The 26347-nt window shown below is 43.2% G+C and overlaps 1 protein-coding gene and 1 non-coding gene across 10 annotated transcripts in view; both read left to right on the top strand.

Moving 5' to 3' along the window:
• The first annotated feature begins 408 nt into the window (after positions 1-408).
• Positions 409-26347, top strand: part of CCDC158 (coiled-coil domain containing 158) — a 70308-nt gene continuing 44369 nt past the window's right edge. For 5 of the 9 annotated variants that reach the window (XM_058667193.1, XM_058667191.1, XM_058667195.1 and 2 more), the window contains exons 1-8: positions 409-645; positions 9619-9761; positions 15198-15415; positions 19454-19563; positions 19673-20000; positions 20666-20742; positions 22384-22494; positions 23154-23268. In XM_058667193.1, coding sequence (XP_058523176.1) covers positions 9692-9761; positions 15198-15415; positions 19454-19563; positions 19673-20000; positions 20666-20742; positions 22384-22494; positions 23154-23268 — 1029 coding nt within the window. In that variant the 5' untranslated portion in view covers positions 409-645; positions 9619-9691. Of the gene's footprint in view, positions 646-8770; positions 8859-9618; positions 9762-15197; positions 15416-19453; positions 19564-19672; positions 20001-20665; positions 20743-22383; positions 22495-23153; positions 23269-26347 lie in introns of those variants that run through there. The other 4 variants (XR_009245856.1, XM_058667189.1, XM_058667196.1 and 1 more) reach the window with 3 other exon arrangements.
• On the top strand, positions 4331-4448 carry LOC118759023 (U5 spliceosomal RNA). The gene has a single exon (XR_004995931.2). It is a non-coding gene; the product is annotated as a U5 spliceosomal RNA (small nuclear RNA).

Consider the following 26347-nt stretch of genomic DNA (forward strand, 5'->3'; position numbering starts at 1 on the left):
ACCACAGCGTTCCTGCAGATAGCACGGGTACCCATAGACCTCAGGCTGCACCGCACAAGGAGCAAAGCCTGCCGGTCGCGGGAGCCGGGCCGGAACATTTGTAAGGCGGGACCGGGGCGGGACCGAACTCTGGAGGCGGAACGCGGCGAGAGAGGGGCGGGGCCTTGCGCTAGGGGCGGGGCGAGACCAGAGCCTTTAGGAGGGGCGGGGCCGGGGCGGGGCGGGGCTCCGGAGCGGAGCGGGGTCATGCTCTAGGGGCGGGTCGGGGTCGGGTCGGGAGGAGGAGCCTGGGCGGGCGAGGGGCGGGAGGCGGGGCCTTGGGTGGGACCTCTACACGGGGGCGGGGCCGTCCGCCCCATCCCGGAAACCCTCGCGGCGCCTCCTAACGGTCGCCCGGCTGCGCGCGGCCAGCGGGTGGTGGCCGACCCTGACCGCCGTGAGGTGGGCGCGCGGTGGGCACGGGGCCAGCGTCCGGAACCTCCGCCCCCGCCGCCGCCGGCACGCAGAGCCGCTCCCGCCACGGCCGCGGGGCTCGGGGCGGGGAGAGTGGGGAGCGGCCGGTTCCCCCGCCGCCCGGTCGCACAGGTGCGGCCGGCGCGCCCGCGAAGATGCGGCCGGTGTCTTAGGATGAGGTGTTAGTAGCAGGTACCTTGGAAGAGGGGGACGACAGCCGGGAGGGTCGTTCTCCGCAGGGCCGGGAGCGATTCGCGTTCATTTCTGGAAGGTTCCAGCTCCCGTGTGTGTTTTGCGCACTGTGGATGCGCCGGACGCTGTTTACGGATCGGGCTGCTGTTGCTTTCGGGGATCTTTAGACCTCTACGGCTGTGGCCTTGAACCCGGATTTCTAAAACCTCGGGGCCTGTGCGGTTAATGCTGGGCCGGGAACAAGCTCAAACCCGGGCCCGGGAAGGGGCCGACCGAGGCAGAGGAGGGTCCAGCCAGCATCCCCATCGGCAGGCTCTGACAGCACACCCGGACCTAACCTTGCCCTGCATCTCTCAACCAAAAAACATCATACGTGCTTGAAAGTCCCCATCCTTTTCTGCCAAACTCTGCTGCAAGCCCCTCTCCGGCTGTTCAAGCGTTCGTGAGTGTATCCCTGTGCGGTTTAAGGCGAGGGCAGAGTAAGAGGGCTGTAACATCAGATTAATTGCCAAGAGTTTTGACTGGTAGTCACATCACCAGCAGATCCAGCAGGAAAGGGCCTGGGCTTCTAGGGTCCCAAAGCCCAGCCAGCATGACAAGTTCTGGGTAAGGGAATGGGTGGAGAACTCTGGCTTTCCAACCTGTGCCGCTTGCCTCCTGTTTATTGTTGAAGATTTTGAGAGGGTGAATCAGATCTTGCATTGGTTGGTTCACTCTCCAGGTGGCTGCAGCAAATGCATGGCGCTCCACTTGCATCTCCCCGTGTGGGCGGCAGGGGCCCTTGTACTCAGGCCATCTTCCACTGCCGTCCCAGGTGCGTCACCACAGTCGGATCAGAAATGGGACAGAACTCCAGCCTGGGCTCATATGGGATGCTGGTGTCCCGGGCAGTGGGCCTGTCCCCTGTGTTTAGTCTACATAGAGTTATCCGCTCGGGTTGTTAATGAGGTGGTTTTCGTGCCATGGAGATGTTATACTCCCGAAAGTAGTTGCCAATGATTTATTTAGTTTGTATGGAAAGCCCTTACTGTTACCAACTGAAGTAACACAGAGAGTCTCCAAAGAATAATGAGATTTATTTGGGGATGGAACAGTGCAATAGGAATACATAAGTCATAGCAAACTAGGAGTGTATTGAGAGAGAGGATACTGCCAGGAGAAGATTTTAAATGTTTATTAACTTAATTTTCTTCAACTTGACAGGCAGAACAAGGGAAAGAAAGAGATGTTCCATACACTAGTTCGCTCCCGATACCTGCTACGGCCAGGGCTGGACCAGGCCAAAGCTGGGAGCTCGCTTGGGGTCTCCCCTGTGGGTGGCAGGGGCCCAAGCACTTAAAGCCAACCGTCGTCTGCTGCATCCCAGGATGCATTGGCAGGAAGCTGTGTTGGAGGTAGAGGGGCAGGGACTTAACCAGCCCTCCAATATAGGATGTCTTGTTGATAGGGGATTGTGGCTGTGGTAAGCTACAGCTTAACCAGATGTGCCACAGCAAACACCCCAAGGGGACGATTTCAAAGGCGAAATGAAGGCGATGAAGATGACGTAGTTTGAAAGGACAGTGCTTGTCTCAGGCTGAGACCATAGGCAGCCAGGTGTCCTTGCAGAGGTGCTTTTGGTGAGGTGGCAGTGGCTTTTGTGTAAGGTTCTCGTCCCAGCCATCTTTTTGTGATCAGACACGCACGCGCCAGTTTCCCTCCCTCATAACATCTCAGCCTTATATTTAGACACATACATACATGTTTTGGGGGTAGGGCTTGGTGGAAGTAAATCCATTTTGATTCTAACAACTTTCATATTCTGCCTCATCCCTTGTGACTATTATTTGTTTATCTGCTTGGCAAAAATAAGTAAAGACAGAGTGCCGGTGAGCAAGCCTGCCTGCTGCTAGTTCACTCCCCAAATGCCCACACTGCTCTGCAGCTGGGTTGCAGGCCGAAGCAGGAGCCAGGAACTCAATCAAGTCAGAAAGCCAATTTCTTGAGCCAGCAGGAAGCTGAAATTGAACCCAGGCACTTTGAAGGGGCATGCAGGAGTATGAACTAGTGTCGTAACCACCTGCCCTCAAATTCTCCCTTTGGGTCACAGTCTTTCTGATCACTCTCCCACAGTTAGATTCTAATTACCTCTCATTACGGCCTGTCCCAGTTATTAGGTCTGGCCCCACATTGTTGGGGTATGATTGGTCACTGGGAGTCTGTCAAACCCCTCTTTGCCACGTTCGAACAACAAGAGGTTTACGTGGAATAGTTCTCAGGCGAGGAGGTTTTGTCTGGAGTCTACTGTTGAGTTCAGTTCATGTATAGTATCTATAGCTTCTAGTTCTACTGAAAGCCTTCTTTTTAAAGAGTGACATATATTCTATGTGAACCCACCTCAGATGATGTGGCTGCCATGCTTCTGGAAGGGAGGTTAGACACTGGGCGAGGGCCTAGGTTCCGGGGCTGTGGTAGCTCCGGGCAGGAACAGCAGCTGCCAGGTTCTTTGTCATGTCTTCAATGTCAAGATCTAGATCAAGCACTTAGGACACAAAAACGGCACCAATGGTGTTCATCCCCATGGACCTTTCATGCCATCACTCTGCAGCCCTGGCCTGTCTCTCCCGGCTTGTTTCCCACCTCCCTGCTTCAGCAGCGTGGGAGCAGGGACCCACAGACGAAGCCACACACCAGGTGGAAGGGGAAGTAAAGGCGGGTCCGGAGGGTCATCGGGTCATCGACTGAAGCAGAGAACTGGGAAGGGAGACACTCCAGGAAGTTTGTGGGCTGAAAGAAAGCAGCTGAGGCCCAGGACCAACTCTGAGGCATAGGCCATCCCGTAGGTCATCTGTGAACCTAACCCCGAGACGTGTCTGTGGCCAGCCAGTCAGTAGACCTCATGGGGGAACTGCCCAGAAATGTGGGGACGCTGGGTTGAAGCTGAAGATCCCATACACTAGCAGAATAAACTGGGCATATTAACTAATCTCATCCACCTGCAGTGTCTTCAAATATGAAATGCCAAGACAGGGATCTATTTGGGAAGGTATTCCCTTTTCACATATTTTTAAGTGAGTTAATTCATGCAAGAAATGACCTGCCATTTCAGGGGTGTTTTCTGTTTGTTCTTATAGTTGGCACAGAGAATGAAAGCTGCTGCCTCGGTTGCTCTGGTAACAGTCTGGAAACGGGGGTGGGGCATGGCCTATGGTCCTACAGTGGCAGTAGCGTAAGGGGCGTGGTCGGCTTTGGGGCACCACATTCAGTCTGGATGGGCCGGTCCCACAGTTATGCAGCCCACCCTGGGTCGCCCCTCGGACTCCTCAGCGCGCTGCGAAGGCTGCCGGTTAACAGCGAGATCAAACCCCAAAAACCATGCAAGCCCGGCTGAATCAGTTCTGCCCGAAAGGCAGACGGCGCGGCCCGGTAGGGAGGACCAGAGCGCGGGGCGGTGGCTTAGAGGCGTCCCCGCCCCGCCTCCTGCGGGTGCTATTTGCATATTCATGCTGCACCACGGGAAGACAGCTCCACGAAGTTTAACTTGCACGCCCGAGGGTACCTCTACACTACTGTAGGGTGTTGCATCGTTAGAAATGGTTGTATGAGTAAATACCACGGAGGCAGCATGCTTCCGGTGAAGTGGTCAGTCACCCTAAGTGTGTAAGGATGATCGCTGTTCAGGTGCGTGGACACCCAGCTTGTAAGCATACTCTTGTTTCTCTTCAGACCGTATAAATCTTTCGCCTTTTACTAAAGATTTCCGTGGAGAGGAACACTTCTGAGTCTTTAGCCAATTTTTTGAGGCTTCGCTTTTTAGCGGAGCTTGTAATTGTTGTAAAAAGAAAAGTGTGTTATGTTAGTCTATGCGGTCGTGATTGTTCTGCAGATGTAATGCGGTTAAAGAGAGAACCACTAGTAGCCTTGTGTCCCACGTAGAATTTAATGCTGCATATGGGAAACTAACGTGTTACATTACTGTGCCAGCCCATACATGTGGAGAATTTTGAGAGTCAAATGGTTAGTAGGAGTTTTGGAACCCTTAAATGGCCGGAAGTAAAGGGGCAATATTTGATGTCGAAGATACTGGTGCTGGCATAATTCTCTTCGGAATTTGAGCCCCTTCTGAGCTCAATGTTTTTATATGTAAAGGTGGTCATCTCAAAGGACTCTGGGGCACCATTACTTTGATAAAAATAGGACTTAGGCAGAATTTTGACAGACAATAGTTGCGAAGTTATAAGAGCAAAATACAGAATGAAAGCAGCAAGGGGTAACAACTGCAGCTTGAATAATAGTTGTGAACCAAGAACCTGGATTTAAAAATCACCAGCTAAACAAATGCCGGAGAAGGCTAACTGGTGGAGAGCTTTTGTAGTTACCAGTGCTAGTTATTTAAAACAGTTTGAGTTCTAGTTCATACATTTTACGCACAGCTAATTCCCGCAACCTGGTTCTTTATGATGTACCTTAGGAGGTTTATTCCAGTAGGACTGGGGGTGGGGGTGGGGGTAGGGGTGGTGGAAAGGCGGGGGTGGTGGAAAGGCGAGGAGGAAAAGGGGAAGGGGAGGGAGGGAGGGAAAGGAGGGAAGGGAGGCTGGAAGGAGAAGAAACAGAGCCCCACCTGGGGGTCTTTTTGTCTGCATGGTGTGGGGGCGGGGATTGGGAGGGATTGAGGGCAGGACCCAGGGGATTGGTGCCTGCAGGTGAACGCCTGGGGATGATTGGTGAGTGGGCGGGGTTGGGGAAGGGGCTGAAAGATTGAGGGTGGGATTCTCAGGCAGAATGCCGGGTTACATCTGATTGGTGGATGGCTAGACCAGAACTGTTAGGAAGAGGAGATGGCACCAGGTCCAGGGTGGGATATTTGAGTAACTCCTTACAACCAGGACTAGTCCCTTATTTTCTTTTTCTTTTTTTAATATATATATATTTTTATTAATTATTTTGCATTGTGTGAGTTTCATAGGCTCTGGGAATCCCCCCACCCCTCCCCCTCCCCTCCCCCCTGGTGGATTCCTCCACCTTGATGCAGCATTACAGTTCAAATTCAATCAAGATTCTTTCCTTGCAAACATATACCAAGCATTAGTCCCTTGTTTTCTGCAGTTGGGTCTGTTTCGTGGGGGTGTGGGGGATAGATCCAGATACAGCAGTTAGTATTAACAGTGCAGTTTTTTAAGAAAAAGATTTATTTTTACTGGAAGGGTGAATATAGAGAGGAGAGACAGAGGAAGATCCTCCTGGTTGACTCCCCAAGCGGCCGCAAGGGCTAGAGCTGAGCCAATCTGAAGCCAGGAGCCAGGAGCTTCATGGGTCTTCCACGCAGGTGCAGGGTCCCAAGGCTTTGGGCCGTCCTCGATTGCCTTCCCAGGCCACAAGCAGGGAGCTGGATGGGAAGTGGGGCAGCAGGGATAAAAAAAAAAATCTTTTTTTAATATTTATTACATTTCATTCTATGATTTCATTTCATAGGCTCTGGGATTCCAACCCCTCTCTGTACCCTCCCCCCATGGTGGATTGCTCCACCTTATTGCAGTATTACAGTTCAAATCCAGTCATGATTCTTTCATTGCAAGCATGTGCCATGCACAGAGTCCAGCATCTTATTGTCCAGATAAATTCAACAGTTTCTTGGGGAGACCATCTCTGGTCTGAAAGCAGAGCTGGCAGAATATTGTCCCAACCAATTAAAAGCCATAACATAACATCAAGAGTGACCTATATGTTAGAAACATCAAGAGTGACCTATATGTTAGAAAATGCAAGTTCTTGGGCCCAGTGGCGTGGCCTAGCAGCCAAAGTCCTCACCTTGAACACCCCGGGATCCCATATGGGCGCCGGACCTAGTTCCGGGCAGCTCCACTTCCCATCCAGCTCCCTGCCTGTGGCCTGGGAAAGCAGTCGAGGACAGCCCAAGGCTTTGAGACCCTGCACCCGCATGGGAGACCCGGAGGAGGTTCCTGGTTCCTCGCTTCGGATTGGCACAGCACCGGCCGTTGCGGTCACCTGGGGAGTGAATCATCAGACGAAAGATCTTCCTCTCTGTCTCTCCTCATCTCTGTATATCTGGCTTTGTAATAAAAATAAATAAATCTTTTTAAAAAATAAATTTTTAAATAGACATACAAATGGTTGGAAACTATAAATGAAAGCTTATCTTATAAAGGTGGAAATTGAGGCTTGGGGGTAAGAAAAGTTTGGCCCCTGCTGTAACGGATAGCAAAACACAGTTTCCTGTGTTTTTTTGAGATTTAAAGCAAACACAGGTAAGTTTGTGTTATCCCCAGTCAACCAAGTGCAGAGTGTAACGGTTTTGTGATTTATTAAGGCAAACACTCTTCTTTTTCAGAAATCATTAATGATTCCATAATCTTTGTGCCTGACAATTCAAATAATGTATTTTAAAAGTTTTCTTTATATATTTAAAAGGCAGAGTTAAGAAGAGATAGGGAGTGACAGAGAAGCAGAGAAGAGAGGGAAACATCTTCCGTCCAACGGTTGGATCCCCAGATAGCTGCGAAAGTCAGGACTGGGCCATGCTGACCCCAGAAACTTGGAGCTGCATTCAGTTCTCTTAGGTGCGTGGCAGGGTCCAAGTATTAGGACCATTTTCCACTGACTTCCCAGGCATGTTAGCAGGGAGCCTGATCAGAATTGGTGTAGCCAGGACTTAAACCATTACTTGCGTGGGATATCAGCATTGTAGGTGGAAGCTCAACCCATTATGCCACAATCATGGCCCTAGGGATAATACTGTAATTCTTAAAATGTCATGAAAGTAGAGAGTCACTGAGTGTCTTAACTAAACTGAGATCACGGTCAATCTAAAATACTAAAAAATCTGAATTACAAATATTTTGTAAATGCAGATTTTATTATTCTAAGTCATGTAAAATAACAATTAGTGTTGGCAGATGAAGGAATATATGCACATTATTTGCAAATAAGTGGTCATTTGAAAATTTTCAAGGGAGGCCCAATGCAATGGCTCAATGACTAAATCCTTATCTTGCAGGCTCCAGGATTCCATATGGCTGCCAGTTCATGTCACCACTGATCTCCTTCCTCTCCAGCTCCCTGCTTATGACCTGGGAAAGCAGTCAAGGACACCCAAAGCCTCAGAACCCTGCACCCACATGGAAGACCCAAAAGAAGCTCCTGGCTTCAGATCAGCTCAGCTCTGACTGTTGCCATTTGGGGAGTAAGCCAGTGGAGATCAGATTTACAGAGAAAGAGACAGAGAAGTCTTTCATTCTCTGGTTCGCTTGCCAAGTGGCTGCAATAGCTGAAGATGAGCCAATCTGAAGCCAGGGGCTCTTCCATGTTTTCCACATGACTTAGGATCCTAAGGCCCTGAGCCATCCTCCACTATTTTTCAAAGCCATAAGTAGGGCACTGGATTGGAAGTGAAACAGCTGGAACAGGAGCACATGCCCATTTGGGATGCTGGTGTTTGGAGGTGGATTAGCCTGTTGAGCCACCGTACTGGCCCCTAAATTACTAATTTTTTAAGAAAAAAAGTCCCCACTAAAGGACTGCTGCTTTCTAATGGGCCATTATTAATCAGTGGCACTGAATTCATGAGTGTATTGCATTTACTGTCATATGTCAGAGTAACCAAACCTGATTTTCCCACCAAGTAACTCAGGCCTTCTTTAATCTCTCTTCTCAAACTTCTGGTTTGTTTTCCTTATCCTGTTCTTTGGTCCTGTTTACTGCTTGGTGCTAAGGATTCTGGTTCCAAGCAGAGTGAACTAATATACCACTTTCCAGTATTGGACTGTGTTCTTCAGGCCCTGCTCATGCCTCATAGTTTTGATCTGTCTGTAGTTAACAATAACATTACCCAATAATTTGAGTTGTCTAAGAGTCATTCATCTTCCTAAAGAACCTCTAAACACACTATTTTAAAGTGTAAGCAAAATTATACAAAAACATTCATGGTAAATTTATTCAAGTAAGATTGCACACCCCGTTCCCCACCAAGTGCCAGTCTTCCCTGTTTGGAATGTTTAAATTGCCTAGCAATCTTGGCTAAAATTCCATTTGCTATAATTCTCCATGGAACGTCTCCCTACCTACTCCTTATTTCCTAAAGATGATGGCATGAAATATATTCAGGTAGAATTTAACTTTAATTATAATTTTGACGGATGGCACTTCAGTAATCAAAAGGAGGAAACTCTGAGTGAAGAGAACGGAATTCTGTCCGTTAAAAAAAACTTAACACACAGGTTGGTGTTTGATTTTTTAACACTATGCTTATAATGATTGATTAATACAAAAAATAATAAGTATGTAATATGTGATCTTTCTTTGACAGGAAGATCTTCCTATGTTTTTCACTTGGATAGTTTTTACTATGTCTGTTTTTAGTTTTTGATTTTTTGAAGAACCAGGATTTTAATTTATTAGCTTGAGCTATTCTTTTTCTCTTTTGTCTTGTTTTTTGCTTTTATTGTTACCATTTTCTTCATGGATTTCTTTAAAGATCTACTTATTTTACTAAAAAAAGTTACACACAAAGAGGAGGAGACAGAGAGAGTAAGATCTTTCATCCTCTGACTCACTCCTCAAATCACTACAAGCTCAAATCACTATAAGGAAGCTTCCTCCTGGTCTCCCACAGGGGTGCAGGAGCCGAAGGTGTTGGTCCATTCTCTGCTGCCTTTCCAGGCAACCAGCCCAGACCTGAACTGGAGGTGGAATAGCCAGGACTCAAACCAGTGCCCATATAGGATGCTGGTGCCACACTACTGCACTAGTTCCCTGTTTTTCTGTTATTTTTAATAACTCACGTGTTTGTTAAAATCAGTAATTTTTCACAATAAGATTCTTTCACTTATTAACTTATGTAGTAATAAAATACTTCTGTGCAATGACTGGTCTGAAGGAAAAATTATTGCTAGTTTATTTGTTAACAGTTTCTGTTTATCTGTGGTTTTTTTTCATACAGTACCTTATTACTAAAGATGAAATCCCTGTTTTTCATAGACAAGAACTAAAGAATCAAACAAGGAGGCATCCATATTTCAAGATATCTTCAGAAGAGGTAGCAACAGTTAACATGGAACAAAAAGCTTGTGAATCAGCCAGTGAAGATCTTTTATCAAGTAGTGGCATCACATCCAATGGAGGTACGTATCCTTTAGTAAAACAGTAGAGAAGGAATTAGAATTAAGCACTCTGCATAATACTCGTTCAAGCTGCCGGGCTTTTTAGTATGTTTCAACTGTGCAAGGCACAGAGCCTGCCCTGAGAGTGTGAGCCATGTTGGTTATAATTCCCTTGCTTGAGGAAGAAATTGCTCAGTCTTCAGTGAGCATGTCCATGTCTTAGCCTATGTTTATGTTTACCTCTTTAGTTTAAAACTGTTTCTGTGTTGAGGTATTTTAACCTCAGTATATTCCACTGTGTTTCCCTAAGGTCTTCGCTTCCTTCTGTGTATCTTGGTCTGTCCTGTGTCAGATTCTTCAATATTTTGACTCCTTTTCATTTGCCTACTGCCACAGCCAGTCAGGCCCCAATCCTCTCCTCACACCCTGAAAAATGTTTTTGTAACACAATTGTAGCCTTGTTTTGACTCAGGCCATTGTTTTTGATTCAAATTTATCTGAGTCAGCCTTTGGGTAAATGGACACAGCTGGGGTGAACAGGTGGCTCCTAATACAGGGAACAGGTTTCATGGTGTGAGAAAAGCTATAGGGATGAAACAATCAGACTGACAAATGTAGGAAGTTGCAATCACTCCTTGGGCTTAGAAGGGGAGCTGGGTAAGGCATAGAGGCAGGAGCTGGAACTGCAGTGAAGCGGCCTGGGAGGTGTGGCCAGAAGCCCATGCAGGCAGAGGGAGGGAAGGCACGGCCTACGCTTCTCCCATCCTCTGCCTTCTGCCCTTCCCTAGTTCTTCCATAGCAAAACTGCCTACAGTTGGTGCTAGAGAAGTGACACAGCACGCTAAGCCTGCGACACTGACATCCCACCTCAGAGTACTGGTCTGAAACCCAGCTACTCAGCTTCCGATCAACTTCCTGCGATCACTCCTGGGAAAGCAGCAGAGGATGGCCCAGCTGCTTGCGCCCTGCCACCCACGTGGAAGACCCCGGTGGAGTCCTGGGCAATAAGCATTCTTAAGTAGATTGTCTTAAATTCAAAGTTCTATAATACAGTGCTGTCACTCTTTTTGATACTGAATGTTAGCTCCTGTGCCTTAAACACATGATCCCTATTTTTTTTTTTTAAATCCATGAGCTTTACTTCATTGCTTTTTGACATATTAAAATGTTCCAGGCTCACGTCATACTTAACTTGTTCCAATGGGTCTGAAGCCAGCCATTTTGTTAACAGGCCCTGGTTCCTTGCAGGGAAGAATTGTTTTAGAAATCAGAATCTTGCATGACTATTGTTCCTGGTGCCGTTGTGGCTATGATCCTTGGTGGCAATGCCTAGCAAGTAGACCTTTTTATCTTAGGTTCGCACTGGTAACTCAAATTTTTTTTTTTTTTAAAGATTTATTATTATTGAAAAGCCGGTTATACAGAGAGGAGGAGAGACAGAGAGGAAGATCTTCCATCCGATGTTTCACTCCCCAAGTGAGCCGCAATGGGCCGGTGCTGTGCCAATGCGAAGCCGGGAACCAGGAACCTCTTCCAGGTCTCCCACGCAGGTGCAGGGTCCCAAAGCTCTGGGCCGTCCTCAACTGCTTTCCCGGGCCACAAGCAGGGAGCTGGATGGGAAGTGGAGCTGCCGGGATTAGAACCAGCGCCCATATGGGATCCCGGGGCTTTCAAGGCGAGGACTTTAGCTGCTAGGCCACGCCGCTGGGCCCGGTAACTCGAATTTAAATCCAGTACCATAATGTCCTTCCTCATCTTCTCCAGTCCAAATTTATGTCCCCTGCAGCAAAAATCCTAGTATCCAAAAAGCTTAATACATTGTTAATTTTCTCTTTCTTACAATACACATGAAATAGTTTCATAATTGTACCAACACTACCATAATTAACAAGTTTCCCACTAGGTAACATGCAGTAAGACTAGAAGCAGGATACAGTGTTCTCAAGTTACTTGAAGGAGCTATGCAATTTTCTCTGTGAGATGATCAATTTGCTATTCATGTTTGTTTTGTTATTACAATTTTCCAATATTTACATGACTCAAAAACAAAAGCTTTATAGCACAGTGTACTTGATAAATTCTTACTGCCCCATCCATATCTTTTCTACTATTTTCAGCTATCCCTGTACCCCTGTAGATAGCTGTTTTCACAAGTTTCTGGTTCATTCTTCTTTTTTATAATTTAGCAAAATACTATGTACACAGAAATGCACTCGTTGATATATACTTATACATAAAGTCTTATTTCCCGTTTCTTACAAAGAAGAGGGGAACTAACTTCTGCCGACTAAAGGGAGAAATATTCAAGAATTGTTAGATATATCTTAAAACTACCATGTGCTCTCTAGTCATAAATTATTTAAATTTCTAACATACATAATACTCTCTTCTGAGAAGGCTCCCAAGAGTTTGGTCCCATTACAGAATTAGCTCAAGACCCAAACTGCTTCATATAAATGAGGTTCAGGTGTGGATGAAGGCCTTCTCTGTAATGAAGTATGGTTCCTTGATCAGAGGGCTTTTCATTCTGAAGGAATAAGGACCAGTGCCACTAGCACTGCTCCTAGTCAAATAGGAGCTAACATGAGCTCCTGGGACCATTGCAGTACTGAAATACAGTGGACACAAGTAGACTGTTTCTTGATTAAGACTCAAAACCCAGGATTAATTCTCCATGGTTCTGTTTCTGTTCTCTGAACTCCCCCATTTATTCTTTTTTCCTTTGAATGATTTATTTATTTGAAAGATAGCACAACAGAGGAGGGGGGAAGGAGAGAGAGAGAGAAGGAGAGAGAAAGGAGTTCACTCCTTAAATGGCTGCAATAGCCTGGGTCAAGTCAGGCTGAAGCCAAGAACCAGGAACTCCAATGAGGTCTTCCCCATGGGTGGCTACCAAGGTGCATTAGCAGGAAGACAGATTGGAAATGCAGTAGCTAGGACTCAAGCAGCACTCCATTAGGCACACCAGTCCATCCTCAGGACTCACATTTTTTTTTTTTTGAAAAGATTTCTTTATTTTTATGGGAAAGGCGGATATACATAGAGGAGGAGAAAGAGAGGAAGATCTTCCATCTGATGGTTCACTCCGCAAGTGAGCACAACGGCTGGAGCTGAGCCAGTCTGAAGCCAGGAGCCAGGAGCTCTTCCAGGTCTCCTGCACAGGTGCAGGGTCCCAATGACTTGGGTTGTCCTCGACTGCTTTCCCAGGCCACAAGCAGGGAGCTGGACGGGAAGCAGGGCCACTGGGATTCAAACCGGAGCCCATATGGGATCCCGGGTGTGCAAGGTGAGGACTTTAACCACTATGCCATTGCGCCGGACCCAGGACTCACATTTGATTTTGAGTCACCCTTCCTTTTGGATAACAAGAACATATTCAAACTGAGTGGAATAGCATGTTTTTTTTTATTGCATTTCAGTTTATAACATCGTTTCATAGGCTCTGATGTTCCCCCATCCCCTCCCTGTGCCTCCCCCCATGGTGGATTGTGCTACCTTATTGCAGTATTACAGTTCAAATCCTGTCATGATTATTCTTTCATTGCAAGCATGTACCATGCATGGAGTCCAGTGTGGGGAGCGGCCGACCCCACGTATAAGGGGCCGCGAGGTGGCGGCTGGTCGAGTGCCAGGAGGCGGGATTTGTCCTGCCAGTAGGCAAGCAGGAAGTCACAAGAATAGGCTAATGCCCCCTTGCTGCGATTGCTGGCCTATCAGATAGTGCCCCGTGGACCCACGGGCAGAAGTGATTGGTGGAGAACGATATATAAGCAGCCCGTTTTCGGCAATAAACCTTTTTGGTTCGCCTGCCCCCTTTTGGTTCGCCTGCACTTTTGTTTGCCTTCTCATTTTCGTTTGTTTGTTTGTGTGTGTGTGTTCCTTCAAGTGTGTGTGTGTGCCGGTTGCAGTGGCGGTTCCTGTTTTTTCCAGGCCCTTGAAATTCCTCGTCATTTTAGTGTCGCTGCAGGGCGGCGACAGTCCAGCATCTTATTGTCCAGCTCAATTCAACAGTTTCTTGGGGAGACCAACTGAGGTCTAAAGGCATAGCTGGCAGAATATTGTTCCAACCAGTTAAAAGCCATAACAGTTTCCAGCAATATGGGGTTAATTGACATTGTATTGAGTGACAGATATGTTAGAAAATGCATGTGCTTAACCACATCCTGTGTACTACATTAATATTTCAATTTTAGTTTGTATACAGCTGGCTTCTATCTACCTTAAAATGGCTATAGGGTACTATTCAGCTGTCTCGTGTCTATTTTCATTTTAGTATTTAGCAGTTTATTGTGTTGAAGCATAATTTTTACTGAACTTGGCAGATGTTAGCATAGTCTAAACAGGCTTATAGCTTTAACAAGGCATATGTCACCAGCTGAGGCACAGAACACTTTTGGGAGGGGTGTGCAGAGAAATCCTCCATACCCTAGTTAGGAGTAATTTGGAATAGCATGTTTTTTAGTTGAACCTGCTAATGGGATTTTGTAGGTTCAAAGCCTCCCGTTATATCATATTGTCTGTCTCTCAGCAATGTTTCTCAAATGCAGTTTTCTAAAATCTGTTTGGGTTTCCTTTGACTCCTATTGAATTTTACTTTTTTTTTTTTTAAGATTTATTTATTATTGTTGGAAAGCCGGATATACAGAGGAGGAGAGACAGAGAGGAAGATCTTCCATCCAATGATTCACTCCCCAAGTGAGCCACAACGGCTGGTGCTGTGCCAATCCGAAGCCGGGAACCAGGAACCTCTTCCGGGTCTCCCACATGGGTGCAGGGTCCCAAAGCTTTGGGCTGTCTTCGACTGCTTTCCCAGGCCACAAGCAGGGAGCTGGATGGGAAGTGGAGCTGCCGGGATTAGAACCAGCGCCCATATGGGATCCCGGGGCGTTCAAGGCGAGGACTTTAGCTGCTAGGCCATGCTACTGGGCCCGAATTTTACCTTTTCTGTTCTAAGATCATCCCGTTGACTTCAGAGTCACACTAGAAGTCATATGCCACAATTTCCAAATCCTTTTTTTGAGCCAAAATTAGTTAATAACGAATAACAAATCCATCAGCTGTCTATGGATATTTTTGAAGCCAAACCCCAAACCCCCCTTGATGCCTCCTCTCTTACTTACCCCATATCTTCTTAAATCAGTGCCTTGCTTTGTTCCCACAGTTGCCTCTGTGTTAGGGCAGACTGCTGCCATCTCTTGCCTGCGGTGTTGAAAGCCTTCAGTTTTAGTCATTTCTGTGCTCATTCAGGCCAAGAATCGTTGGAGCTCCCTCACCTTCCCTGTCGGTTGCTCTTCAGTGCTTTGGCTCATCCCTCCCAGAGCTCTCATTATTCTTCCCTGGCCCGTTCTGCCCATGAGACCTCAAGCTCCTCCAGAATTGATAAGGAAATCACCTAGTATAATTCTTGGCACAAATTATTTTACGAATTTGTTCACTAATGAACTATTTAACATTTAGGTCCTTCAAGTTCATTTTTTGTGTCTTCTCTTCGTGGTACAATAATTGAAAACACATCTTCACCTGGGACTTTGACACAAATCCCATTTTTCCCAAAATTTGAAGCAGAACTTGATTCTCATAGAAAAGTCATTCCTTATCCTGGAAAGGAGCACATTGAACGTGTTTTGGAAGAATATTCACATCAAGTCAAAGATTTGCAGAGAAGACTAAATGAAGTGAGTTGCGTTCTTTTCTTCTTGACTCTCCTGCCTTGTCATTTTGTGGGTGTGATGCACATTGTTTTGGAATAAAGTGAACTTCCTGGAAGAAGAATTTAACAATATATTCATTGGTTGAATCTATTACTTTGATATATACCTCATATTTTGGTATTTAAAATTAAGTTAATGAAAAATCTAAAGATTTGTTTTCTTTTAATAATTATTTATGGTGCTTTGGTTTAATTATTATAATATTAGTGAAATTTCAATGGCTCAAAAAGTATAATTAAAGATGTTTAACTGCAGCTATAATTAATTGCTTCAGTCCTGCTATCTTGATACCGGATTTCTTTTTTAAAATAAGGGTGTAGGATAAGTTTTTTAGAGATATGTATATATATAGGGGCTAAATAGTATATAGAAATTATTTACTAAAAATTTTAAGTGAATGTTATTTAGATCCAGACTAGCTTTACAACTGCATATTGGATCCCAGTCTTCTTTGTAAAATTCATACATTCTACCATCATATGTAAGGAGCTCCAAGATCTAACCTGCCCTGGTACACGTTATCTAGACGCACAGAGCCTATAGATGCACGTCACTTAGATGTGTGTAGCCTCATCTGCAACCTGTTCTCCAAATGAGCCTACTGGTCCAGCAATATCAAGCCACTTGCTCTTGTCCAATCGCACCTTGCTTATCTAGACCTTCATGCCATTCCTAGCCAATTCCCTTTTTCTACCCACTGTGCCTGACAAACTTCTTGTCCATTACAGTTCACTTCAAGCATTTTCTTTTCTGAATTCTTTCCTGTAGACGGTATTAGACATGTTCCCCACACAGACATTGCCATTTGTGCATGCCTTCTGTACTAGAAGATTGTATTGTACTCAGTAACATGTGGTTCTACTGTCTCAGACTTTACACAACATTTAGAGGAAAAAAATCCACGAATTTATCAAGTCCTTAGAATTATGTTTGTCTGTGTTGACCTTGGAGATTCTTTCTCAGTCTGCTGTTGCATTGAAGACCCTCCATAGAAAGTCATTGAGGTTCATGTGGCTTCTGCTGCCAAATTTATGCCAATGTAATTTATGTTTCTAATAGAGACTTCTTATCTGAGGTCTATACTAGTTTTGTATATTTGGATACGTGCATGACATTTTTATTCAGAGTATTCCTCAGACTCCAATTGAATGTGCTTTTTTCTCCCCAAACCTGCTTTCCTCTGTTTTCTTTAGCTAATGTGGTGCCACCTTTGCATAATTTCACAAGGCTGAAACTTAGTTCATTCTTGATGCTTTTTGCTGTCTGGTGTCTATTTGATCACCAAGTCCATCCATGAATGTCACATATACGCTTCTGAAACCTACTTCCATTTCCACTGTTATCATTCTAAATTCAAATTGTACTCATTCACTTGGACTACCTGAAAGTAACTATACATACAGGAAAATGTATTCAATTGATGTTTGTTTTAACGTTTGAAATCAGTATATACAAGATTTTCATGGAAATGTATTTTATGAAAATAGTATATATGAGCTTAAAAGTTTGCGTCCAAGTAAGTTTTCAATTTTCTTGAACCTGTTGGAGTACCCTTGTGCATCGTTACAATTTCTCCTTGGTTTCTTATGTAACTGTGTAACCGCTTCCTTGAGAGCCTGCATTGCTTTCCTGGTTAGATTACAGCTTCACCATCTTCTTTGTTCTCAATCTATGTCTTCATTCAGTCAGAACATACGTTTAGTAACTTAAGAAGTGTGGCAGATATATTTTATGAATTTTCATGTGTCCAAGAATGAATTAATTTTGTATTCATATTTCATTGATAATTTGCCTAAGATATAAAATCTTTTTTCTCTTAATCCCTTGAAGGTACTGTGTCCTTGTGTTCATTATTGTCACTGAGAAGTACATGTCTGATTTGTATTCATTTGTAGATTGAATAATTTTACTTAAATTTCATCTCTAAATTAGTCTTTTTATAGCTGAAATGAACCATAGTGCACTTAAGTGTGCAGTTTGTTTTTTCATTCACTGCGCTGGGGACTCAGTGACACTGTTGTTCTGTAGGTGTGTAGTTTTTAGCTTTGTGAAATTCAGTATTATTACTTTCTTTGACAGTTTCCTTTCTCTGTTTTCTGTTTTCTCTTTTATTAGGCAGCTAGTAGTTGCATATTATTTTACCCTATGTCGAACCTCTAATCTCTTACCTATACTTTTAAATTTCTATTTTTCTATTTTTAGAAGAATTTCTTCAACATTTCTACAGAACTAAACATTTTTTTAGAGATTTGTTTCTTTTATCTTTATTGGAAAGTCAGATATACAGAAAGGAAGAGAGACAGGAAAATCTTTTGTCCATTGGTTCACTCCCCAAGTGCCCACAATGGCTGAAGCTGAGCTGATCCGAAGCCAGGAGCCAGGATTCCCCACATCGGTACAGGGTCCCAAAACTTTGAGCGTCCTCGACTGCTTTCCCAAGCAACAAGCAGGGAGCTGGATGGGAAGCAGGGCTGCCGGGATTAGAACTGGCACCCATATGGGATCCTAGCTCATGCAAGGCAGGGATTTAGCCGCTAGGCCACAGCATCAATCCCAGAACTAAACATTTTAGTTGGCAACCTTATTTTTAATTTCCAATACCTCTTTCCCCTGCATTATCTGTCTTTGTTTCCTCTGGATATTTTTTTTTCTAGCTGTTTCCTTGTTTAGTCTTAGTCTGGTTTCTGTTGTTGTTGTTTTGGTTTTTATTTATTTTTTTAGAATCTTCTAGATTCAGTCATTTTTGTTTCTGTATTCAAACTGAAGGATGAGACAATATAAAAAAAAAAGATGGCAAACTGTTTATGAGCAGAACTTGATTTTGCTTTGGTGTGATTAGGTAGGGCATCAGTTATAATGAGCAATCCCTAAATGCCTGATTTTAGAAATCATTGTGAATTTCTATTCTAAATGATTCTATAATAGAACACTTTGAGTTTTAGCTGGTAGTGTCTGTCGTTAGGTATTTTATTTGTGTAGGAGGTGTATGTTGACATTTTTGCCTATAAAATATCAGCCAGTTCTTCTATTTTAAGAAGTAAAACTTACTCCGTTTTTTTCTAAGATTTATTTGTTTTTAATGGAAAGGCAGAGAGGAGGAAAGACAGAGAGGAAGATCTTCTGTCCCATGGTTCACTCCCCAAGTGACCACAACGTCTGGAGCTGAGCCAATCTGAAGCCAGGAACCCGGAGCTCTTCTGGATCTCCCACACAGGTACAGGGTCCCAAGGCTTTGGGTCATCCTCGACTGCTTTCCCAGGCCACAAGAAGGAAGCTGGATGGGAAGCAGGGCCACTGGGATTAGAACCGGTGCCCATATGGGATCCTGGAGCATGCAAGGCGAGGACTTTAACCACTACACTCTTGTGCCGGGCCCCAAGAATGAAATTTATTCAGTTTTTACTTTGACCCAGAAGATACATTTATTTATTTTATATTTGTTATAAAATAGAGAAATGAATTAAAATAAGAGCCCAACTTGAGACAAGAAAACTAATAGTATATCCTAATAACCTAGTGAGAGATTATTAGTTGGAGGGGGGCTGGCATTGTAGGGTAACGGTGAAACTGCCACGTGACCCAGTGGAATCCCATATGGGTGAAGGTTCAATGCTCAGCTGCTCCCCTCCTAATACTGCTAATACCTGCTAATGGCCTGGGAAAAGCAGTTGTAGATGGCCCAACTTGGTCCCCTGTCTCCCCAGTGTGGGTACCCAATAAAGCTCCTGGCTTTGGGCTGGCCAAGCCCTGGCCACTATGGCCATCTGTGGAGTGGCATGGTCTCTCTCTCACTGTAACTCTTTCAAATAAATAAATAAATAAATAAATCTTAAAAAACCGATTACTTGGGTTCTGAATTGCAGTGGCAGAAGAAGGAAGTGATGTATACATAAAACTAAACGAATAACAAATAACCTGCTGGAATTTATTACCTATAAGGAAATGTGTTCTTCTAATTAAGATTAATTTGGATGGTCTTTTTTGTTTTGTTTTGTTTTAAAGAGTAATGAACTGCATGAGAAACAAAAGTTTTATTTAAGACAGTCAGTTATTGACTTACAAACAAAACTTCAAGAGATGCAGATGGAGAGAGACGCAATGGCTGACATCAGGTTTGCATTTGTTACCTACAATTATTTTAAGAGAATACAGTTTATGGTAGAATTACTGTGTGAATGTGAGCTTTATCAGTGTTCTTTCTTTTTTTCATTTATTTCTTAGGCGAAGGGAGAGTCAATCCCAGGAAGACTTAAGAAATCAGCTTCAAAATACAGTTCATGAACTTGAAGCTGCCAAATGCCTCAAGGATGACATGCTAAAAGACAGCAACACACAGATAGAGCAGCTGAGAAAAATGATGCTTAGTCATGAAGGAGTGCTTCAAGAGATCCGATCCATCCTAGTTGACTTTGAAGAAGCCTCAGGCAAAAAACTGCATGAACACGAGAGCCTGTCTACCATACACTTCCGCAATTTGGGCTCAACTATTGGCAAAATCCTAAGAGATTTAGACACAGAGATTTCTTATCTTAAAGGGAGGATATTTCCAGTAAGTGGTGAGAACACAACTTCAATTTTATATTAACGTGTTAAGATGGGTGGATGTTTAGCCTGGTTAGGATACCAATGTCCTACATCACAGTAGCTGTGTTCAATTCCTGTCTCGCTCCTGATTCTAGCTTCCTGCTCAAGTAGTTGGGTGATGTTTGAAGTAGTTGGACTCCTGTCACCCACATGGGAACCCTGGATAGAATTCCTAGTCCCAGCTTTGTCCCAGCTGCTGTGGTCATGTATCTCTCCTCCATTCCCCCCTCTCCCTTTTTCTTTCCCGTCCTACTCTTGCAGTGTCTCCACTGCGTTTCTCTCTTCTCCCTCTCTTCCACTGCCTGTCTCAAATAAATGTTTAGAAAGTATTAAGGTTACTATTAGGGATATAATTTTAAAGTTCTTGAAAGTAAGTCAAGCTCTTGCTTTTGTTCTCTGAAGTAATAGAAATTACTTCCATAATGGTCTCTCCTAAGAACTACTAACTGGATTCACTTATATAACTTCATTGAGTGTATGTTCAAAGTAAAAGATCTAAGAAAAAATATTGATAGAATTGATTTGATTGTACTATGTCCATTTGCAACTCTCAAAAGCATTTCTTTAGTTGAAAATTTCCAAGCTTTAGAATTGCCAGTATGTGAATCAATAACTCTTTTTAAAATCCAGGTAGAGGATCAGCTTGAAGCACTGAAATCTGAATCACAGAGCAAAATAGAACTACTGCTTCAACAACATCAAGATAGGTGAGTGTTTCATTCATCTTTTTATCACTGTAACTACAGAACCCAGGCAGAGCTTCTTAGAAAGATAAGAGGTTTATTTTGGCTTAGCTTTTTGGAGTGTCTCATTGCAAGACTGGATGGCCCCATTAGTCTGGCATCTGAGGACAGAATACATGCAAAAGAAGGAGTCATGTGGTGAGCCAGGAAGCAGAGACACAGGGAGCAGTGCTTTCCTGTCTAGCCACACCTTTCTTCAGAACCTCATCCCCCAGGGCAAGCTTCCCAACCCAAGACCTAAAGACTTCCCGCTGGGCCCACTTTATGAGCGCCATCATTAGATTAAGTCTCCATCTTCAGTCCATTGATCATTATCATTCATCTCCTTTTTAAAGGTCTGTTAATTTATTTGATAGGTAGAGTTGTAGAGACATGGAGAGACAGATTTTCCACTCACTGGTTCACTCCCCAAATGGTTGAAACAACCAGGGCTGGGTTAACCAAAGACCAAAGACAGGTTAGACCAAAGAGAGGAGCTTCCTCTGGGTCTCCTAGGTGGGTGATAGAGGCCCCAGGACTTGGACCATCTTCCACTCATTTCCCAGAAGCATTAGCAAAATCAGAAGTGGAGCAGTCCAGACTCCAACTGGTGCCTATATGGGATGCTAATACTACAAACCATGGCTTAGTCCTCTGTGCAACATCTCCTGACTCATTAGCCTTTACCATGACTTTGGGGTTTCAACAGTGCCTGAGTTTGGGTGATCAAATTATGTTCAAACTGTAACAATAGGTTTTTGACTGAGGCCTACTAACTCATATATATTATTTGTAGTCTCTCAGCCTCAGTTTCAAAACCTTTGAAACACATTTTTTTTTCACCGCTTCACAACATATGTTAAATAAAAAGAAGTTTTCTAACACTTGTTAAGGTGGTAAGGAAGACTTTACTTAAGTGTCTTTCCAGAGAGTTAACAGGATAGAGAGATTAAACTTGGCTCCCAATACACTAAGGACAAATGGGGATCTTTAGTCAAGTGCAGGTTGAGAGGAATCAGTGTGTGGAAAATTATTAAGAGACTTCAAGGGTAGAAGGATTCTTGAAGAATTAAGGACTTAGATATCCTGGTGTTGAATTTGATGAGATATCAAAGATGGGAGGATTCTTTCTAAACTGGTTTGGCAGGATTCTTGGTAAGACGAGGCCAGGCTGAAGCTGACCACAGAAGGCTGGTTCAAAGTAAAGTAGGTTCAAGTAGGGGTGGGGGAGACTGCTTGTCACTGAGCTGATGGCAAAAGCTAGTGTAAATCTTTGTAAGTCTTGGTTTGGGATATTTATAAATTTGTTGTTGCGTTATTTCATATGTACTTGGCTTATAGATACTTACCAAGATCTCAGTGGATGTATCATATAATGTATAATACTTGCAATTCGTTACTATTGTAAACATCTTAAAATTGTGAATCCAAAACCTAGGTGTCAAAAGAATTTAGATAAAAGATTCTGGACTTGCAGGCAATTATTACAAAAATAATAGTTTATATTTATTTGCCAAAGCAAAAATACTAAATTTAAGGATGTTGTAAATTATTAATTTTTAAAAATAATTTATAGTCAGGTAATATTTTCTCTACTAAATAACAAACAGTACATTCTTTTTGTAGGATTGAGCAGCTAATAAGTGAACATGAAGTTGAAATAACAGGACTTACTGAGAAAGCTAGCAGTGCTCGAAGCCAAGCCAACAGTATCCAAAGCCAGCTGGAAATCATTCAGTATGTGCATCTTGGTGGTTTGAAATTGGTAGTCATCTACCTTTATGTTAGACATCATTTTAATTAAGTTTCTGTTCTAATATCCTAGAATCTAAATGAAACTAAAATTTTTCTGATCCTAAGATGAATAGAAAAGCTAATGAGTAAGAAAGATAGTAGTTAATATTACTTAACCACATTGAAACTATTGTTGCAAGTATCTGGACCTTCTGGGATTGGCTTTTTTAAATGTTGTTCCTATTTCAAGTGACAGGCTCCATCTATAATATGAACAGTTTTCATGAAGTTCATGGAAAATATTTATTATGAAAAATTGCATGGGTTGTATTTTTTGGCATCAAAATAAACTTACCTTTTAATTTCATGAGCTTGTTAAGATACTCTAATATGTGTGTATATGTATAAATAAAATAAAATGTGTATGCAAAAAGTTTTATAACTTGAATTGATGTGTAATTGAACTCCTAAATACCTAACAATCAGGTTTCACAGTGAATTGTATTTGAGCTGAAGTTGTTGAGAAGCAGTTTTTGAAAATGAGACTGTTAACCTAAGAGTGCCATATAAAATAACTAGTATTTAAAAACTATAGTACCCTTAGTTTTCACATTTATTCTTAGTTTGCTTTGTGTTTGATTCCCCTTCTGAACCCTTCTTAGAGAACAAGCAAGAAACCAGAATTCCATGTACATGCGTCAGCTCAGTGACCTGGAATCCACAGTGTCTCAGCTGCGGTCAGAGCTGAGGGAAGCCAAAAGGATGTATGAAGATAAGGTGCGTTCATACATTTCCACTCTCCTACCACAGGCTGTGTACGAGAATACATCTTATTTTTTAGCAGCTTCCTTGAAAAGAGGAATCAAAGCAATAATTTCAAACTAAAAAGTTTATAAGCTAGAGTAAGAGGACACTGAATTATCTATATTGTAGGTAGAGAATTTTTGTTTAAATTGTGTGGTCAGACTAATTCATTCTTAAAAGACATAATTGCATTCTTTTTTTTTTTTTTTTTTTTTTTTTTTTTTAAAGATTTATTCATTTTTATTACAGCCAGATATACACAGAGGAGGAGAGACAGAGAGGAAGATCTTCCATCCGATGTTTCACTCCCCAAGTGAGCCGCAACGGGCCGATGCTGCGCCGATCCGATGCCGGGAGCCAGGAACCTCTTCCAGGTCTCCCACGCAGGTGCAGTGTCCCAAAGCTTTGGGCCGTCCTCAACTGCTTTCCCAGGCCACAAGCAGGGAGCTGGATGGGAAGTGGAGCTGCCGGGATTAGAACCGGCGCCCATATGGGATCCCGGGGCTTTCAAGGCGAGGACTTTAGCCACTAGACCACGCCGCCGGGCCCCATAATTGCATTCTTGAAGTAAAGTTCTAAAAGCTAAAAGCAAATATAGGACATGTGAATTGTGTAAGATTTAGTTGTGACAGATACTTGCATATCAGTGAAACTCCTCTCCCCACAACCACATGTTTCTGAAACCTGCTTTCTCTTTTACACCAGCTCCTAATCTTTAATCATTATGTGCCTAGCAAATTGAATAAATTTTAAGATTAGCTAAGTAATTTTTTAGAAAATTGTTTAGGAAGAGAAGTCTTCATCTGTCAGCATGTGAGTACTCTTCATATCAGATCTAATATTTATCATCTTGTTGTTTTCCTTCTTTCACTTCCAGTAGCTAAAGAAAAAACACTTAATACCAGATACTGTAGATAAATGTAGCTTAGATTTTACTAATTTTAACTTTTTAAAAAATAGCAGAGACTCCAAAGAATAAGAGATGCCACTCCGAGGAGCTTGTGTCTACTGCCCAGGAGAAGGGTACCCATTGCTCTCTGTCCACCTGGGGTGTGTGTTAGTTTCCATCTGTCCCGGTGTCCTGTTTTGTGAATGTTAGCTTTCATGCAGAGTGAAGTTAGGGGCAGTTTGGATCACCACTTTGAGTTGGTTTCTCCCACCTTGACTGTATTGGATCTGTAGGTTTTAAATGTATAAAATGAAATTAATTCCCTTTACAAAGTGAAATTACTCTTACTGGGAAAGAGTACAAGAGAAAAATAGCTTTCTGTGGAAAACATGGATTTCTTAGCATGAATTCTTGGACACTTGCCATCCTTTTGGTAACTCACAATTGCCACATTTTGGTGCTGCCACAGGAGGGGGCTATCTCTCTTCATTTCAGTCACAGCAACTAGACTTCTACCGTTCTCTCTTTAACATGAAGCTGTGAAATTTAGACATGACTTTGTTAACATGTAAGCAGTAGAGAATCACATGAAACTGTATCATCTCAATAATAGATCGGAGTTCTCTGTGTCAGGGACGTTCATTTTGATCACTGTCCATAGTACGAAGCATGTAAAGGTCTCCAGTACACACATGCCATGGAATCGAGTTTCACAAAACTGTTTTTACCCTGTTACATATGATTCTGACTCTGTTCTGTCGTCTGCTGGTGCTGATTAGAAGCTTTCTGTATTGATGGCGAGACTGACCAGTGGGTTGCAGCTGTAATAGCTCTGCCTCCACTGTACACCTCCTGGGAGAGCTCCCAGCCTAAATCCTTGCAGCAAGAGCCTTTCAGCCACAGCCTCCTCCAAGAAGCCCTATGGGGCCTTGGGTTGCTTCAACACAAGCCCAGAGAGGACATTGCTTTCCCCTGCCTGAGGCCTGCCTTTCTGTGGTCTAGTTTCTTCCCTCAGCATGAACTGTTGCCCTGATGATTCCTTGGCAGGAATGTTGCCGCAGTCTGGGCAGAGCAAGCCTACAGGAAATGTCAAGACTATCCTAGAGGTGATTAAGATTTCCCGGCAGGAGAGGATGCCTAATTTCTTGGGCTTAGCGGAGGGGGATATTTTGCCAGATGTGAGAGTACAGTCTGACAGTGAAGTAGGAGAGCTGTAATCGTTTAACGTAAGAGCGATTGTTCATGACTAGCCCCTCAGACACTTTGAAAAGACTAAATAGCATGGATATATTGTTTATTGACAAACCATTGAAAAAGCACCAATTAAAGCTCAGTGCATTTGTGCTTAGATAATTTGTCATTATAACATCCCACTCTACTGTTTGGAACAATGATCCCTTCTTAAATTTCACCCACTGTTTTCTGATTTGTGTTTGTTCTGATAGATAGTATCATGCTGGTCAGCTCTGTTTGGGCATGGTAGAAAATATACTGAAATTTCCTGTAGCAAAAACAAAGCTATTTTTTGGATTTTCATGAATATTTATCTCTTCGGCATTGTAACTGCACAAGCCTCCTAGTGAATGACTGCAAGTTTTTGTGTGAATGCTTTGGAGTCATATAAATACAAACATATTAGACTCATTGTCTTATTTTACTTTAATCTAAAAAGTGGATCACCTGGAACTTTAGCATCTTAAGTGGTAAAGAATTCATAGAAATGAATCTCGGTCACTGGGGTTTATGTTACAGGAGAGTGAACCTAACAGAGTTGACTCCTAGTTGATGGTTAACTCTACCCAGGAAACACTGGGAGATGGCTTGATCACACAGGGCTTAAAACGGCATTATTATATTTTGTAATCATGCAGGGAAGATAAAACAAATTAACAAGAAGGATTTTATTTTAAGGTCATGAAGAATTCTATTGTCTTAAAATGGTTTTTTTAATTTATTTTTTTCCTTTTTTAAAATTTTTTTATTAATTACATTGCCCTATGTGACACAGTTTTATAGGCACTGGAATTCCCCCCACCGCTCCCAAAACCCTCCCCCCATGGTGGATTCCTCCACCTTGTTGCATTACCAAGTTCAAGTTCAGTTGAGATTCTTTCATTGCAAGCATATACCAAGCATAGAGTCCAGCATCTTATTGTCCAGATA

The sequence above is a fragment of the Ochotona princeps genome, chromosome 7 (genome assembly GCF_030435755.1).
Source record: "Ochotona princeps isolate mOchPri1 chromosome 7, mOchPri1.hap1, whole genome shotgun sequence".
Lineage (NCBI taxonomy): Eukaryota > Metazoa > Chordata > Mammalia > Lagomorpha > Ochotonidae > Ochotona > Ochotona princeps.